The sequence below is a fragment of the Camelina sativa genome, chromosome 14, assembly GCF_000633955.1.
Source record: "Camelina sativa cultivar DH55 chromosome 14, Cs, whole genome shotgun sequence".
Lineage (NCBI taxonomy): Eukaryota > Viridiplantae > Streptophyta > Magnoliopsida > Brassicales > Brassicaceae > Camelina > Camelina sativa.
Genome location: NC_025698.1, coordinates 6,168,977 through 6,185,834, shown reverse-complemented (window position 1 = coordinate 6,185,834; position 16,858 = coordinate 6,168,977). Strand labels below are relative to the sequence as shown.

Here is a 16,858-nt window from a genome sequence, read left to right as displayed (position 1 = left end):
GCAAGTTTTGGCGGAGAAAGGATTGGACTGGAAGAAAATTGACTCAGATATTGAGGCCAAGAAGGGACAAACGAGCAGACCATCTAGCGCACAATCTAGTCGACCATCAAGTGCTCAATCTAACAGGTCTGAGAGTACAGCACTGAACAATGTGGAGAATGTGGTGAAACCGAGACCAAAGGTGAATCCTTTTGGCGATGCAAAGCCTAGGGAAGTATTGCTCGAAGAACAAGGGAAAGATTGGCGCAAGATGGATTCTGAACTCGAGCATCGCAGGGTTGACAGGTCCTTATTCATCTGGATTTTCTTTATTTTTTCTGAGAAATGTGGATTTCCTTTAATTCTATGTTGCCGCGGTGGTTTGAATATGAATTCTCAAATAATCCGTTTTTTCTGCATACTGAACCGGAAAGTTTGATTTTTGAAGTGATATTAACTAGTGAATCATTAGAGGGTGGGAATGTGTATGCAAACTAATAACTATAGATAGTTTTGCCAATTCTGCTTAGTGTTTCAAATTCAAAATGGAAGATAATTGACTTGACTTCTTAAGTTGTAGCCTATAGGTTTTCTTCTGATTGGCATGTTAAATATATATGTCCTTTTAAGCACTCTTAAACACAGGATAGACTCTTCTCGAAAGTTTGATTCATTACCTAGTCACTTCATGCGAAGTACGGAATGTGTAGTAGTACCCATTCCATTGCTTTGACCAATTCACACGTGTTTGTTCTCTCAGTTTGTACAGCCTCTCTGGGAATTTATAGAATTGTATGCGTGTAACTTGTAAGCTAAATCTTGCCTTTTTTTGGGACATCTCATATCTTAGCTTGAGTTTTTGTTTTGTTAACGCATGGTCTCACATTCAACTGAGTTTTGTGTCTAGTTCAGTTGATTTAACGCATGGTCTCTCTGATAATGTTGATGACTTTCTACATCATCTGCCAAGTAGCTATTTGTCTCACTTTCATATCTGTCTTATGAAACAAATAATTCCAGGCCTGAAACAGAAGAAGAGAGAATGTTGAAGGAAGAGATCGAAGAATTAAGGAAGAAACCCGAGAAGGAAGCAGCCATCGCACCTGAGAGCAAGGAATCTCAACCAGAAGCCGAAAATCACAACGATAATCTACCGGATCTTATACGTGAGAAAGAGAAGGACCTGGACTTACTGATCCGTGAGTTGGACGACAAAGTCAGGTTCAGGCCAAGAGCAGTCGAGAGACCTGGATCCAGTGCAAGCAGAAATTCCTATTCAGATAGACCTCATTCACGGGCTGGATCAATTGATGAGTCTAGGAATGTCGATTCCATGGAAAGACCTCGATCACGTGGCACAGGTGATAATTGGCCAAGACAAGTAGATGATCGAAGAAACTTCCAAGGAAGCAAGGAACGTGGATTCTTCAGCAACAGAAACTTTGACAGGTTATTAACCTCTGCTTCAATCCCATTACAAACAACGAACTTACAATATGTATTCCACATTCAAAAGCCTACTACTTTATCTGGATTTGTTATTGCACCCGAAAGTCTAGAAACCTAGTATGGATGCTGACTTTAGTATAAAGATCCAAACTTGAGTCATTCCTACTGATTCTTTTTGCATCTTGCATCACGATCTTGAGATGCGAGTAAACTGACAATTCGGATTTCTGGCTTCGCAGGTCATCGTCATCACCAAGGCAAGGATGGTAAAGAAGGAAGCGAAAGATGAACGTGGAATGATGAGATTGGAGTTTGGTTGACACACCATTCCCAGATTTTGAAGAAGACGGATAAGAGAGAAGCTGCAATAATATTAATAAGAAACATTCATCTCCTTTGAAAAAAAACCTAATTTAGGAGGTTTTTTTTTGTTTTTTTGTTTTTCATTGGTTCATCTTCGGAATTGAAGCCTAATGGTTTCTCGTTCTTGTTGTTCTTTTGGTCTTTTGCTCGTGAAACGGCATGGCGCAAGACTTGTGACAATTGATGTGTCTTCACAATTTTGGAGACAGAGACTCTGTTCTGTTCTTCTTCTCTGTTTAAAAATTCGATTTACAAACACTTTCTGGTTGTTATCTTCTTTTTCAAAGTTGTGGAGATTTGTGTCATTTTGGTTGAAGTGATATTTCACATTTTTGGCTTCTTTGCGCATAGATCATGTTGAATTATAAAGAAGACTCGGAATTTTTTAAAAAAACATTGCAGAAACGAAGAAAGCATAGATTCTTCCAATTACAGCTTATAAGGCTATCGTCTTGCCTTATTCATTATGTTCTATTGCAAAGATTGCATTTGATGATTTACAGAAGAATATTTTTCTTATCGTTTCAGAATCCGTTTGAAATCAATTATGAGGAAATAAACAGAGAAAAACAAAAAAAACAAAAAAAGAGAACGACTTCACTGGGGATCGAACCCAGAATCTCTGGTTTCGTAGACCAGCGCCTTATCCATTGGGCCATGAAGTCCTTTTGTTCCATTTGTTTAAATGGTCATTTATCAATATAATATACAATCGAAAGGCCTTTGGAATTAGTTACTGATGAACATAGCCATTTTATATTCACCGTTATTTAGATATCACTTTAAAGTTCAATCACAAGAAGTTGTACTAGTTCATTTAGATGAATAGAATTGCGTATTTGTTTTTGTTTCCGGCCAGTAAAAAGCTAATGACATCTCTCTCATAAAGGAGCCTCGACGAGATCTTTTCACCCTCAACTTATAAGTTATAAGAAGCATACTGACGATAACCACTGTATCATTTGTTGGTCAATGTTAACCAAAATGTGTTTTTCTTTTCATCATCTGTGTTTTCTAACTTGTAAAAGAAAACACAAAAGTTACAATATCATCATCTTTGGATCATGAGCCCTAGAATTAGAATCGCAGTCTTTTATCAGATCATGACTCTAATCTCTGAGACTCTCATTGATCACTCACACACGTGGAGTGGAAGAATCACCGACTTACAAGGAAAAGCTTTAGCGTCTTCACAAGCCAAAAAAAATGCCTTTAGTGTCATCGCAAGCCAAGTCAAAAAAGTCAACTTTTCTATTGACCTACATTACCCTTAAGTCGCGTCACATGGGGATCAATTCAAAAACACAACTACGCTGTTCTTTTGAATCCAAAAAGACTTTCTCTTTTTATTGATTCATCCTCTCTGCTTTGTTTTCCCCTTTTAATTAACTCAATTCTTTAACCCGCCAGCCTCAAAAAAAAATATATATATCTCAGTTAAGTTCATCAGAAACAAAAAATAAATTCAAAGACGACGGCTTCGGCTTCTCTTGAGATTTGATTCGTTCCACTCTTCTGGGTATTGCTTTTATTGCTTAAATTTACATCCTTTTACGTTATCCAACGATCTTTGCTCCGTTACTTCGACCCTTTTTTTTTTTTTTTTCTATCTCCGTTGTTGTTGCTTCTCTCTCGCTTCATTTATTGTTTGTAACGTGATTTTACTACTTCTGTTACTCGAGGAGAGATTACCCTTCTTATGTTCGAATCTGATTCGTCGTCTTTTAGGTTGTGTCTTGTCCCTTAAATTAGCTCAAAGTTCGTTACTTTGTTTACTTGCTAGTAAGTAATTCTCCAATTCATGACATGGATCTTGCTTTTAAGTTGTCAATCTTTTGGATTTTTTGGGTCTCGTTCCATGAAACAGATTACAATTTGCTAATGAAAATCGCATCAGATTTCGATCTGAGGAGTGTAAACGATATTTATGTCTTGATTAGGAAGCAATTATCATAGAGTTTTCTCAAAATTTTCCGTCTTTGAGGTTGTTTGCTCTTTTTTATTAGCTTCAAGCTTAGTATTACTAGCTCACTAGTTTTATAACTTCTTCTCCATAACTTGTAAATCTCTCTACTTGAATTCAGTTTTGTGGACTGGATCTGAATCTAAAGTTTACTTTTTTATTGTGATGCAGATAAGAATTTTCTAGAGATTGAAGAATCCATTGAATGATTTTTGTTTCTGGTGAGCTTAACGGGATTTAGGACATGGCTAATCGAACAGACAACTCGAGTCGCTGGTTAGTTTTCACCCATATCCTGAGCTCATTGCTTGATTCATGTTTTAAGCTGATCACACTAACCAAATGAATTTGTATGTCATGTCCTTTGTTTGCAGTTCGAATGGTAAAAAGACTAATGATGGAATGAGACTCGTTATAGCTACATTCGTAGGAATAGTTATCGGTTTCTTCGTGGGGATATCGTTCCCTACATTATCACTAACAAAAGTGAGCTAGCTTCTTATCTTTAGCTTTTTGTTCATATTTTTTCTCTCAAGACTATGCTTGATATCTTGTTTCATGTGGTTTCAGCTGAATTTTCCCTCTAGCATTCTTCCCTCTGTTGATATTGCTTACGTAGAAGATGAGACACCAGAAACACCAAGTGAAACACTTTTGCATACATGGTCATCTAGGAGTCCGTTACATGGGGATAATTCCAGTGATGCACCGCAGTGGAAGGCATAATTCCTTCTCTTTTATATTTTAGCGGTAGTGACAAGATCTTGTAAACTAATCTTAATGAGGACTATGCAGATTTGGGTTCCATCTAATCCCCGAGGTGCAGAGATGCTGACTCCTGGTATCATTGCATCTGAATCAGATTACTACTTACGCAGACTTTGGGGATTACCTGAGGAGGTAATATAATGGTTTGATCCTTTATTGTTTGATCTTGGGAATCTTTCATCTTTTCAACAGCATTGAACTGTCTGATTGTGGGTTTGTTCTTGTGTCTTGCTTCTTTAGGATGTTCCTGTGAAGCCAAAGTATCTCATTGCATTTACTGTCGGTTTTGGTCAGAAAGTAAACGTTGATGCTTGTGTTAAGAAGGTAAAAACTGATGCACGCTCTCTTATCTTTCTGCAAAAAGCTTAGAGTCTTTCTTCTTTTTTTCCGCAGTTTTCAGAAGAAGATTTCACAATTGTTCTGTTCCACTACGATGGACGAACCACAGAATGGGATGAATTCGAATGGTCCACACGCGCAATACACGTGAGCGTGCCAAAGCAAACCAAATGGTAAACATAACTATACTTTGCTATAACTACTGGAATCTTCGTGAGGCTAGCTTGTTTAACCATTGAATCTCTCTGGTTATGAATATCATCACAAGGTGGTATGCTAAAAGGTTTCTGCATCCTGACATCGTGGCACCTTATGACTATGTATTCATCTGGGATGAAGACCTCAGCCTTGAAAACTTCGATGTACAAGAGTGCGTCTTCTTGCTCATTTCTAATGGAAGATTTTTAAATCGCCACACGAACCTAGTCCAGCAAATGTGAATATGTGTTTCATTCTCTTCTGCAGGTACATCAGGCTTATAAAGAAACACGGTCTAGAGATATCGCAGCCTGCAGTGGAGTCTAAAAAAAAGATTACATGGGAGATAACAAAGAGAAAAACCAAAGGAGAAGTTCACAAGTAAGAAACTTTACAAATTTCAAACTGCAGAAGGCGGAAACTTTAAGTAACTAATCGTTTCTTTCTGAAAAATCTAATCACTAGAGATGCCAAGGAGAAACCAGGTCGATGCAATGATCCTCACTTGCCTCCCTGTGCCGCGTACGTAGTCTCAACTGTTCATCACAATAACATAGATCTCATCTCAGTCAATACAATAATCTTGATTCCACTTGATACTTTCACAGGTTTATAGAGATAATGGCTCCAGTTTTTTCAAGAGATGCCTGGCGTTGCGTATGGCATTTGATCCAGAACGACTTGGTTCACGGTTGGGGTCTTGATTTCGCACTCCGTAAATGTGTTGAGGTTTATCATTTTCCTTACATCCTTCATTGTGAAAAACATTGGACATGTGTTTTGGTTATCTACTAAAAACTTTCCTAATATAACAAATAGCCTGCACATGAGAAGATAGGAGTTGTGGATTCTCAATGGATCATTCATCAATCGCTTCCTTCTTTAGGCAGCCAGGTTGTAGATAATACCTTCTCAAGTTCATTACAAGTTTTCTGTTTAGTTCGTATACTGATTCATATATATTTTTTTGGTTTTCTTTTTACCAGGGAGAGGCACAAGACGGTAAAGCAGGGTGGCAAGGGGTAAGAACTTTGAAACATCAGCTTGTAACAGAGAATTAGCGGTTTCTTTTTAACTAATTGATGATGATGGTTATATGGTTTTGTTGCGAAGGTGAGAGACAGATGTAAACGGGAATGGACAATGTTCCAAAGCCGAATGGCGAGTTCCGAGAAGAAGTATCTCAAGGAATTAGCAAACTCAACGATTCATTAGCAGATACTAAACAAACAGAGAGACAAGTGAAGAATTGAACAAACAACATGGTAGAGTCTAGAAATGTTCTTGAGTGTTCATATGATGATTAATCCATACTATAATGTTCATATGATGATTAAGCAACTATATACACAGGAAACAATTTTGAAAGAACAATTAGAGCTCATCCTTCCTTTTTTTTTTCTTTCTTTTGTGTGTTCTTGACCGTTGTTATTCCATTTCTCAAATTATGATATAGGTGATGGGTCATATATTTGTTTCAGAATCTGGAAAACAATTACTAGATCATGTTCCTTATCTAAGTTTATGTATTGGAAGCTTCTTCCTTATAAACAATAATCTGAATTCGATCCAAGCATCAGAAGCTTTACTCATTACTCATGAGAACAAGTCTATTAATAACAAAATCATGCAAAACACCAATCCTCGTCTACATAACAAACCCAATGAAATCAAGAGAAGGAGAAAGAGATGTACATAAAGGGTAAGTAAAGAATGTCTTGACGCAAAACTTCCCAAAAGGGAAACTCAGAAGAACACAAACTCATGTTTGATGATGCACAGTCACAGAGAATGAAGGTTTTCATGTCTGATGCGAAATCAGAATCCCGAAGAAACAAAGAGATCTATCTATATACAACAATCTTCCTTTTGTAATAATCCTCTCATAGTGCCAGATGAAAAACTCTGCAGCATTCACCAACAGCAATACGCCTCAGACAAAATTGCAGAGATTATATATCAGTTGTGTAAGTGTTATTAGTCCTCGGAGGAGGATTCAAGCCAGCCTTTGTTTTCTCTCAATGTAGAGGTCTTAAGATGAACGAGAAGTAAGACTCCATGTGGTGAAGATTCAATCTATCATTCGCTTTCTCTTATGCAATTTCCTGGCAAGAGGAATCTGTACTTGTCTGCATTTTCCAGGAGATACGAAGGAAGATGAACAGCTGAGAAAGAATGCGGAATTGGACCCATTTTCCCTATAATCTCCTTAAAGGTATACTCTTCAGGGAGCATATCGAAAAGATCAGCTCCTTTGCATATAACTCTTTGAACTCTCTTAGGATTCAAGAAATGACCAAACCTCACTCTATCATTATGGCTATAAGCTTTCATCTTGAATATAAACTCACTGATCCGCCGAAAGCAAAAGCTACAATGCCATCCTGCATCCGCCAAGATCTCATCAGACTGTCGATAATGAGCATACCGTGTTTTACCCGTTTCATATCTATGGACAGAAGCTCTCCAGCTCTTGTTATCAACTAAGAACTCAAAAGAATAAAGATAGTTCTTGAGCCGCAGATGAAGTATCTTAGGGACCTCATCACACCATCTCAAAAGGTTTATGGTGTGTCTACTTGGAATCTCATCAACATCAGACATCAACAACAAGTCATCATCAGTAATCCCAGCGATTCTCAGAAGCTGGTCTAAAGCTACACGCTGATACGCCTCTTCGTAAAACGGATTCTGCCCTTTGACGAATCTTCCACCAACAGTACCATAAGTCAAACGTGACTCGATGAACTTGAACTCGTCTCGGTGTGCAGCAAATACAAGAGGCTTCGGCAAGCCAGTGAATGTTGTGTTTGACTCGAGGAGAACAAACTGAGTGATGTAAGGAAACAACTCTCTCCAACGAACAGCGAGTATGTCAAGCTCGTTACTGAACAAAACCGCATCATAAACTCGTCTAGGGTACTCTCTTACACCCCAGCCATGGAGCTTACAAAGAGTCTCCATAGAAGCGTTCTCGTGGTAGTAATGAGGAATGTCATGAAAAGGTTTAGGTGGGGATTCCCACAATGGCCGGAGAAAGTAAGAAATCTTCTGACCGTGGACATAACCAGCTAGTACACATGTAGGAACAATCACTAAAAGAAAGATATATGTCCTCATATCAACACCACGAAGAGCACAACAAAGTCTAGAAAAGCTGAAGAATCTTCCAGGTTCCTGCCAGATAGATAATAATAAACATTAGAAACCATAATTAATTCCACAACAACAACAATATGCAGAGCACATAGACGAGTAAAGAAATGTTTAAATCTGAATTAAAAATTATTTATAATCAAGAACGAATATAAATCTAAACTCAGATAGTCAGATCCAAGTAAATTCCTCAAAATACAGAATTGGTGAGTGATGCCATCATCACCATCAAATGCAAAGAAGTGGGTCGACTTATTAAGATCTCAAAAAGATCAAATTTTGAAACTTTCTAAGGAAAAAGGAAGTGAAAGATCTCGTTTTCTGAAAACATCAATGTAGTTTCTTTCGTTATCTCACAGAAAACAGAACAAAACAAGAAAAGCAGATCCGAGATTGAATGAAACAAACCTGACTACAAACACCGCCGCAGATATCATCAGTCTTCTTAGAACAGTAATGTCCACCAGCTTCTCCCATCATCCACCACATCCCCCACAAAAACTCAGATCCACCAAAATGCCAACCACCAAAAAAACGAACTGTACACTTCTCTGATTCTCTCTCTCCCCCAGAAAAAAAAAATCACAAATTCAAATCACTCAGTCTCTCTCCAATCTCAGCATGAAGACGACACAGTTAAACAAAACAAAAATAGAAACTTTCCCAAAAAAAAAAAAAAGGAGAAACAGAGAAGGAACTCAAAAGTAAGGAAGGAAATTGGAGGAAGAAGGAATGAGTAAGAGAGAAAGAAGGGAGGGAGGGGATGAAAAAGGCTGTGTCCTCTCTGGAAATGGGGTGGCACGACGCGATTAAGAAAGAGAATGGAGGGGCCTCTTTCATAATTATTCTTAATTTCGCGAATTTACCTATTTAACCCTTNGTACACTTCTCTCTCTCTCCCCCCAGAAAAAAAAAAAAAATCACAAATTCAAATCACTCAGTCTCTCTCTCCAATCTCAGCTTGAAGACGACACAGTTAAACAAAACAAAAATAGAAACTTTCCAAAAAAAAAAAAAAAAACAGAGAAGGAACTCAAAAGCAAAAGAAGGCAATGGATGAAGAGGAATGAGTAAGAGAGAAAGGGGGGGAAGGAGGGAGGAGGGAAGGGATGAAAAAGGCTGTGTCCTCTCTGGAAATGGGGTGGCACGACGCGATTAAGAAAGAGAATGGAGGGGCCTCTTTCATAATTATTCTTAATTCCGCGAATTTACCTATTTAACCCCTTCTCTAACATGACCGTTTCAAACGCGACTGTCTGGAGGTTAATTTTGTCATTTAACAAAAGCAGCATAACGGTTTGCTCGGGCCCCACCACGAGGCCTCTTCGGACATCTGACTCAACGCCTCTCTCTTCTCTTCTCTTCTGTTTATTAGTATGTCGTGTAATTAACTTCATTTACTACGCTTTTAACACGTGTCTCTCTAAAAATATCTCTCTTCCTCACACTTTTTGTAACTGGGCTTACTTGGCCCATTTAGACATCCTTAAAAAAAAGTTAAATGAAAAAAGATTCTTTCGTTAATGATTTAGATGTAATTTAATTATCTTTTCTTTTTCCGGTAGACAGAGGGTATCATTTCATGTGTAGTAGTAACAACAATTCTTTTTAACGAAGAATTATTAATATGTTAATGAAGACAATATGATTCAATGATTGTGTATAAAATCTGTAAAACAAAAGCCAGTCGATCATCGTCACTTGTGTGTGATATAGGTCGGCGATACATTGACTTATACAATTATATAAAGTCGTTCACTTATAGGATCATTTTGAGAAATCGTTTCTGACTTCTCTTATTCATATCTCTTATCTAACTCTTTTTACTTGGACCCCCCCAAAAAAATGAAAGGTTTAGAAAAAATATGATTCCTCAGTTTCTGTAGTGACAAGTTGTTGATATATTACGTATGAGTATTAATATTCGACAGAGTGGAATATGAAAACGAATGTTGAGGCGCTTTTAGAGAAGAGATAATTCACATGTTTCGCAATTTGATTTTGTTTTTAACGTTTTCTTCTCAACATAAAGGAAACAGTGATGCGTTGATAAGACCCCTAAAGTTGCATTGCATACGTTAACGTGTTACGTTGTGTTTGATTAGTCGTCGTTGACTTGATTTTTTAAGGTCTCCCACTAATAAATTTAGAGGTTTTCAATGGCTGGTACGTCACGAGTCACAAACTCACAAAGCCCACTTATGTGAATGATGATGATCATCTAAAGGCTTTTTACACCGCTCAATGACACATAATTAAGTATAGTCGGGGAAATTAAGTATGAATTAAGAAGAGGAAGGAAAACAGGGTAAATTTTAATTTTGCTAAGAAATGTTACTACACTTTCATACATCGAGTTTACAAACTACAGTATATAGTAAACTACTAGTAAACAACCGTTAAGTATTCCAGGATCATATAGATTATATAAGATTAACATAATGATTTATATCACAGCAATTAGCCGACGTAAATTCAGCAATGAGCAATCAAGTGTCCAAGAATGCCAGTTTTCGGATGTGAATCTCATAATGGGTCTAAAATCTGAGTTCAAAGTTGGCCTAGTCTTTTGCGACCCATGTTTCAATTGTTGTGGAGAGAAATTTTGCGGTTTAACTATTATAGTTCTATGCTATCGCTGTGGAGCTGATAGCCTGATACAATAGGTGGATTCATACATACTTGCTTTTAATCAATGTAGAATCATTACGGTACGTGAACGATTTGGATTTCGAATGTCGGATATTTTCCCAATCCTACTTTGATAGCTGATACATGATATCTATGTACAATCACCTACCGAATATTAGCTTTAAGTGTTCTACAAATACATCTTAAGTCTTAACCCTAGCCTTGCGCCTTTATCTTGAGACAATTTCACCATCACCCTTTAATGATCTATGCCCTAGTATAAGTTCACTCTAATTCGTTGAGATATATAAAGTTAGCACCTAACAAGAATATCTAAGTTGTCTAGTTATATGAGACATTAAAATTAAATTGTAACATATGTTAGTGTGTGTGTCCAAAATCAAGATATTGAGACCATTCTTGTAACGTACCTTCATTTAGTTTGGTACCATTTTGTTGTTTTAGTTGTATACTACTAATTTTCATCCATATATAAAAATGTGGCGTAGATCGAGTCACCGACGCAATACACAAAAAAACACCGCAAAAAAAGTATTGCATTTCATCATATATTCACAATAAACCAAACTCATTTTGTATATATTTCAAGTTTTTTTTTTCTGCATCGAGTATATTGACAGTTTATTCTAAAGTATTTAATTATTTATTAATAAACGTGTGGGAAAATTATGTAATAATTAAATCATTTGAATTATTTTGGCGTCAGTCAGTATTAAAGTTCTTGACCTTTATTATTAGGGGCCCTTATTATTATTATCTTGTGTTTAGTTTTTTCTTTGGTGATAGAATGAAGAGAGCACGAAAAAGTTGGAGAAGACAGAGACAAACACTGCCTTTCGTACGAACGAGAGTTCACTTTTCAGACTACAAACATATAAATGTAAGGATATCACTTTTTCATCTGCAGATTCACACTTTAAATGGGTCGATGCCAACATTGCTTAACATAGGAATTTGTCTATCCTTCTGAATCATAGTTCTATTAATTAGTAATAAGCTAGATCGCTTAGGTTAAGCAAACGATTACTTCTTAACAAAATTCTACCATATGATTATGAGTTATGATAGTAGTTAAATCATTACACGTACATTAACTATATTTTCCTTTTGATGAGTACATAAAATTATTTATACTAAATGACCTTTTCAAACTTGTATTCTCAGTAACTTTTTCCACACACACGAAGACCAGAAGAATAAACTTGAAAGATCAAAATATTCGAAGGCGCTGATATAAGCTTTTAAAAGCCATGGAAATAAATTAAACCCTTAAAGGTAAAGTTCAATTCTAAAACTTGATTATAATTTTTCAATAACATAATTTATGGAAATAAATTAAACCCATAAAGGTAAAGTTCAATTCTAAAACTTGATTATAATTTTGCAATAACATAATTTATAATACTAGCGAATAGACGGAATAGTACAAGACCTTTTTTTTAGTTAATATCCAACATTGGGAAAGATAGAAACATTAAACTATTTAGAAAGCACCAAAACTCAACAAAACATAATCATTATGGAATATGGATATTTCTAGCTAACCCCACGATCTCCGGCAAGTACAGCCTAACTGAGTTCCGTACATCAACATTTCCTGATACGCCCACTCGTTCGATCCATAAGTTAAGCCACCGTCTACGGCGGCGCTCACGCCGTCGAAATAACCGGAGTCGTTACCTTGGAAATTCCCGTAGAGATCTAGTTTCGACGTTGGAGCCTCCTTCGTCTCTTGAAACATGTTGTCAGAGTAGATAAAGAGACCAGAGAAATCACCGGAGTTCTCGTCATGGCTGCTCACCGGAAGTGGTGTTGGCGGCGGCGGCGGAGGAGTGCCGGGGCTTTTCTTCATGAACTCTTGAACGACCTCTTGTAATAGACCAGAATCAGAGGACTCTTCCGGGAAAAACGAATCGTAGTTTTCGTTTTCGGAAGACGTAATGGACGCCGTTTTAGGTGTGGAGTGAGAAGAAGATGAGCCGTTGAAGGAGTTATTAAACGCCGAGGTTTTACGAGAGGAACACGAAGCGTCGCGTAAGAAGATTGACTGAGTGTTTATGTTCTGTTGTGGCGCCGGTGCACCGTAAAACTCATGTATAGAGTGATCTAACGGTAGAGACGGAAGAGGACAACGGACGGACGGCATAGATTTCTTGGAAGAGAAAGAGAATCTTGGCTCAGGAACAATAACAGCTGTCGGATAAATGAAGTTAGTACGAGCCTTAGCTCCACGAAAGGCACGAGCCGCGGAGTCGTAAGCACAAGCTGCTTGTTCCGCCGTGTCGAATGTTCCGAGCCATCGTCTTTCCTTGGAAATCGGATCACGTATCTCCGCCGCGTATCTTCCCCATGGTCTCCGACGAACGCCGCGGTACCTCGTCGTGCTGCTACCGGCTCCGGCTACGGTGACTGTCGTATCCTTTGAAGACTTCTTGCGGTTAACTGGTGAAGATGTGGCGTTGGTGAAGTTTCTCGTGAAAGGGTTAATCGGGTCGGTTTCGTTAGATCCGTGGAAGTTCCTTAGGGCTTCTTCCATTTTTGGTCTCTAGGGTTTGTTAAGCGGAGAAATGTGAAATCTTTGGTGGTTGGGCACTTTGAAAGAGATTGTGCTTCTTCTATCTATTTATAGGTACATAAAATTGTTATTCTTTTTTTCATTTTTTTTTTCATATAGTGTTAGCAATGTAGGACGATAATATACATATAACTAAAAGTTAAACAAATGCCAGTAGATATCTTGATGAAAACTTTGGAGTTGAGACTTAAAACTTGATTTGAATAATTACTGATAAATTGGTCTACTGCCTTTAATTAGTTTTTAACCTTCACATGATGTTTGACTCGATCACATGATGTTTGACTCGATTGTGTTATAAACCTAGATACCACATTCAAATCTGAGTATATGTTATCTCTTTCATGTGTGTTACAGAAACTATTAATTTTAAGGAATCTAAACATTAGTGGTTTTGTATGATGATGCTAGTGGCAATAAAAACCACATTATTATTGCTTGTAAAACGTTTGCAATCGACCAACAAAGTTTTCACACATGCTAAACATATTCACATTATTATTGTATGATTAGTAAAAGGGAAAACCCATCATTTCTTAGCCTACCAATTAGAATAATCCTTTTGTAAGTGTGTTTTTGTTTAATGTTTAGTACTATCGTTGATGTCGAGAACAAAATTAATGATTTTGTAATGGTAGAGATAAATTATGGAACACAAGATATGCGTAGAAACACTTCAGTATATATCTGACACGTGTGTATATTATTGTACGAAGAGGACATTACAGGTATGTCTAAACGTATGTACGAGACATATATGTATTTCATGTATCAGAATTCAGAAGATTGCTTTTTATTTTTTGCTTCTGTCATTATTTAACGTTACATACAATCTTCCGATGTTTATACAATCTTCCAATACGTTACCACCATCGAAAACAATCATATAATCTTTAAATAATGACGTAGAAAAAAACATGTTAATTTCTTCTTTCCTCTGCTAAATTTAGGCGTTGAAATATTATTAAAATTTGAATGTATATAGCATAGTCATAAACTCATAATGTCAACTTAATTTAGTAACCTTTTGCATTATGCTGAAATGTTAAACCCCTATGGAAGATCTTAAACAGTACTGCACTATTGCATACAAAAAAAAAATCCAAGCTTGATGGAGTATAAAAATTTTTCTGGGGTAGGTTGAGTTAATAAATATCATAACAATTACTATCATATTAACTACTAGTATACGGTAAAACTAAAGAGTTTGTTGGAATTGGAAAATAAATGATCACTGAGAGATTCTTCAAAATTTTGGGAACTAAAGACCTTGGGTTTCCAGCTCAGTCCTTTAGCAAATATCTCTGTGATTTCCAATGTCAAGAAGTCAGTTATTACGATAGCTCGTGTTCTGAGTTAATTTCTTCTATGTATTTATCTTTCAATACCTAAGCAGATCAACTTAAAATACTTTGCAAGTTGCAAATTTGGGATGGGCACGTAAAATCATTTTATACCAACCTAATCAGATTAGTTGGAGTCAAACGTACTTAACCAGTTGTTTATAATCAAACATTCTCAATCTACATATCTCACATGACTTAAGTTCCACCAAACTTGTTTTCTTAAGGAAAATGATTGGTTTTCTATTCTGTTTGGATTTAGATTTACTAAGTTTGACAAAACATGTTACTAGTATCAATATATAATTATTTTAAAATATAAACAAAAAAAAAACAAAAATACTTATATATCTTTGTTATTTGGACTAGTATTCTTATTGTGTTATATTCAAAATTTAATATGTAAACATGAAATAGAAATAAAAATCTCTATACAGTATAGTATATAATTGCTGCATGTTTACACCGCATGGCACAGCACACCATAACATATTTGCTAAGAAAAATTGTTCTTTTTGATTAGTATAAACTATAAAGTACTTTGGTATAAATATGACAAGAGTATAGTGTAACTAATCACAAAAGTATGATTTGATAGATTTTTGAAGGAGCTACGCGGAGTAAATGGTGGGTCGAGAAAAAGGAGATTTTGTAACGACAAAGAAAGAGATTGTCAAAAATATCAAAACTCCAAAAATTCAATCAATCAATTTTTCTCCTTGAGAAACGGACTTTACATCTTCAACCTTTCTTGATCCTTCCAAGAACAATTAAATAATTAATCCATGCTAATATGTTACTATATCTAAAATGAGTTTAAATTTACTATATATAATTATTTTTTTCGTAAAATAACGATCGTTTCGCGACATTATATTGAATTCTAATTCAAATTCTGAGTTCCATCTATATAACCTTCTACTATATTTTACATAGTTTTTTTTTCGAGTTTAAAATATGTGATACAAAATAGGTTAGAAAACAAATCCCGTTAAAAGTGAGTGACCTTTTGGGACATCAGAAAAGATCATTCTCATCATTTTGCCCCCTATGATGTGGACCCTGCGCACCCATGCGTTACATAATTATTACTCTTTGATTTGACTATCTGCATTTTCTAAACTTTTATATTTATTTTATTGCTCAACTGATCAATAGTAGTATTTTTTTGCTTCTCATTATATACTAGTATAAAGAAATTTGGGCGAAATATCATTAAATGCATCCACACTCTCTGATGAGTAAAATGTATAATTTCCGATTGAAAACGAAACTTTCGAATTGTTGAAAAAATGGGTAACCAATCCCGATTTGACATGATTTTCTCTTAGTATGCGAATAAATACTTTAAAAAACGAGTTATAAACTTATAACAACACAACATAATTTGGCTTACGTAAACTTAGGCGGAGGTTCACTTTTAATTATTTAACGTCTGAGAACTTGATAAGTAACTGATGTTTAGTCTGAAAAGTAACTTAACCACTAGTTCATTTTGTCAATTAGTGTTAACATTATAAATATCATTGTTATTAAATAGTAAGTGCACGTTTCGTTTAGACAATCGAGAAGATATACCAAACTTATAACTGTTTGAAGAGTAACTACATTAGCGATGGGTCCTAGTCTATATAAACTTACGCATTGATTATGGAGCTAATTTTAAGCTTACTTTTTAAACAACACATTATTTTAAAAATAACTTTTAAAGGCTTTGTAAACTTTTAAAGGCTTTGTAAAACTGGTTATATAAATGTACTGTTATACAAGTGTTTCTGTTATAATTAATTTAAAAAAAAATTGTTTAATTTGAATGTAAATATACGGTTTCTTCATTTATACCACAACTATTACGTTTGATAGGTTGTTTTTAAGTTGATGTGCTGTTTAGGAATAAAAAAAAAGAGAGGAGAGGAGCAAATGATCTGCCAAACTGTGTGTGTGTGAGAGCGAGAGAGAGAGAGTAAGATCAGTACTTTTTTTTTGGTTCTGATCAGTTTGTCTCCTAATCTCTCTACCTCTATTATCATAGGGTCAGATTCATATGTATTGCATATACAATGTACACCCATT

The 16,858-nt window shown here is 35.9% G+C and overlaps 5 protein-coding genes and 1 non-coding gene across 7 annotated transcripts in view; 3 read left to right on the top strand and 3 right to left on the bottom strand.

The window, feature by feature from the left end:
- Nucleotides 1–42, top strand: part of LOC104743282 (eukaryotic translation initiation factor 4B2-like) — a 3,343-nt gene extending 3,301 nt beyond the window's left edge. Inside the window, exon 3 of the mRNA XM_019235387.1 lies at nucleotides 6–42. Coding sequence (XP_019090932.1) covers nucleotides 6–42 — 37 coding nt within the window. The remainder of the gene's footprint in view (nucleotides 1–5) is intronic.
- Nucleotides 1–2,096, top strand: part of LOC104739959 (eukaryotic translation initiation factor 4B2) — a 9,184-nt gene extending 7,088 nt beyond the window's left edge. The window contains exons 2-4 of the mRNA XM_010460441.2: nucleotides 48–285; nucleotides 1,000–1,428; nucleotides 1,668–2,096. Of these exons, the coding sequence (XP_010458743.2) occupies nucleotides 48–285; nucleotides 1,000–1,428; nucleotides 1,668–1,698 (698 nt within the window). The 3' untranslated portion in view covers nucleotides 1,699–2,096. The remainder of the gene's footprint in view (nucleotides 1–47; nucleotides 286–999; nucleotides 1,429–1,667) is intronic.
- Nucleotides 2,384–2,456, bottom strand: TRNAR-ACG. Its single transcript has one exon. It is a non-coding gene; the product is annotated as a tRNA-Arg (tRNA).
- Nucleotides 3,106–6,530, top strand: LOC104739957. 2 transcript variants are annotated; one of them, XM_010460439.1, is made up of 14 exons: nucleotides 3,106–3,310; nucleotides 3,926–4,030; nucleotides 4,129–4,240; nucleotides 4,325–4,474; nucleotides 4,550–4,654; nucleotides 4,763–4,846; nucleotides 4,916–5,034; nucleotides 5,130–5,231; nucleotides 5,327–5,440; nucleotides 5,525–5,581; nucleotides 5,668–5,788; nucleotides 5,879–5,953; nucleotides 6,046–6,081; nucleotides 6,173–6,530. In XM_010460439.1, exons 2-14 carry the CDS (start codon nucleotides 3,999–4,001, stop codon nucleotides 6,272–6,274), a joined length of 1,209 nt encoding a protein of 402 aa, XP_010458741.1. In that variant the 5' UTR covers nucleotides 3,106–3,310; nucleotides 3,926–3,998; the 3' UTR covers nucleotides 6,275–6,530. The 2 variants fall into 2 exon arrangements, with proteins under 2 accessions (XP_010458741.1, XP_010458742.1); XM_010460440.2 differs by lacking the exon at nucleotides 3,106–3,310 and adding an exon at nucleotides 3,374–3,573.
- On the bottom strand, nucleotides 6,636–8,999 carry LOC104739956. Its single transcript, XM_010460438.2, has 2 exons — nucleotides 8,624–8,999; nucleotides 6,636–8,236 (listed from the first exon to the last, which is right to left on the bottom strand). Exons 1-2 carry the CDS (start codon nucleotides 8,702–8,704, stop codon nucleotides 7,139–7,141), a joined length of 1,179 nt encoding a protein of 392 aa, XP_010458740.1. The 5' UTR covers nucleotides 8,705–8,999; the 3' UTR covers nucleotides 6,636–7,138.
- Nucleotides 12,408–13,442, bottom strand: LOC104739955 (ethylene-responsive transcription factor ESR1-like). Its single transcript, XM_010460437.2, has one exon. It carries the CDS (start codon nucleotides 13,401–13,403, stop codon nucleotides 12,408–12,410), a length of 996 nt encoding a protein of 331 aa, XP_010458739.1. The 5' UTR covers nucleotides 13,404–13,442.

What these genes read in the sequence shown, in the direction of transcription:
- LOC104739956 (XM_010460438.2), bottom strand. Translation starts at nt 8,704, where the DNA reads ATGTGGTGGATGATGGGAGAAGCTGGTGGACATTACTGTTCTAAGAAG. An exon ending in GCGGCGGTGTTTGTAGTCAG is followed by an intron (nt 8,237 to 8,623) that starts GTTTGTTTCATT and finishes TCTATCTGGCAG; the next exon opens with GAACCTGGAAGATTCTTCAG.
- LOC104739955 (XM_010460437.2), bottom strand. Translation starts at nt 13,403, where the DNA reads ATGGAAGAAGCCCTAAGGAACTTCCACGGATCTAACGAAACCGACCCG.
- LOC104739957 (XM_010460439.1), top strand. Translation starts at nt 3,999, where the DNA reads ATGGCTAATCGAACAGACAACTCGAGTCGCTG. An exon ending in TTCCTTCTTTAGGCAGCCAG is followed by an intron (nt 5,954 to 6,045) that starts GTTGTAGATAAT and finishes TCTTTTTACCAG; the next exon opens with GGAGAGGCACAAGACGGTAA. An exon ending in GTAAAGCAGGGTGGCAAGGG is followed by an intron (nt 6,082 to 6,172) that starts GTAAGAACTTTG and finishes TTTGTTGCGAAG; the next exon opens with GTGAGAGACAGATGTAAACG.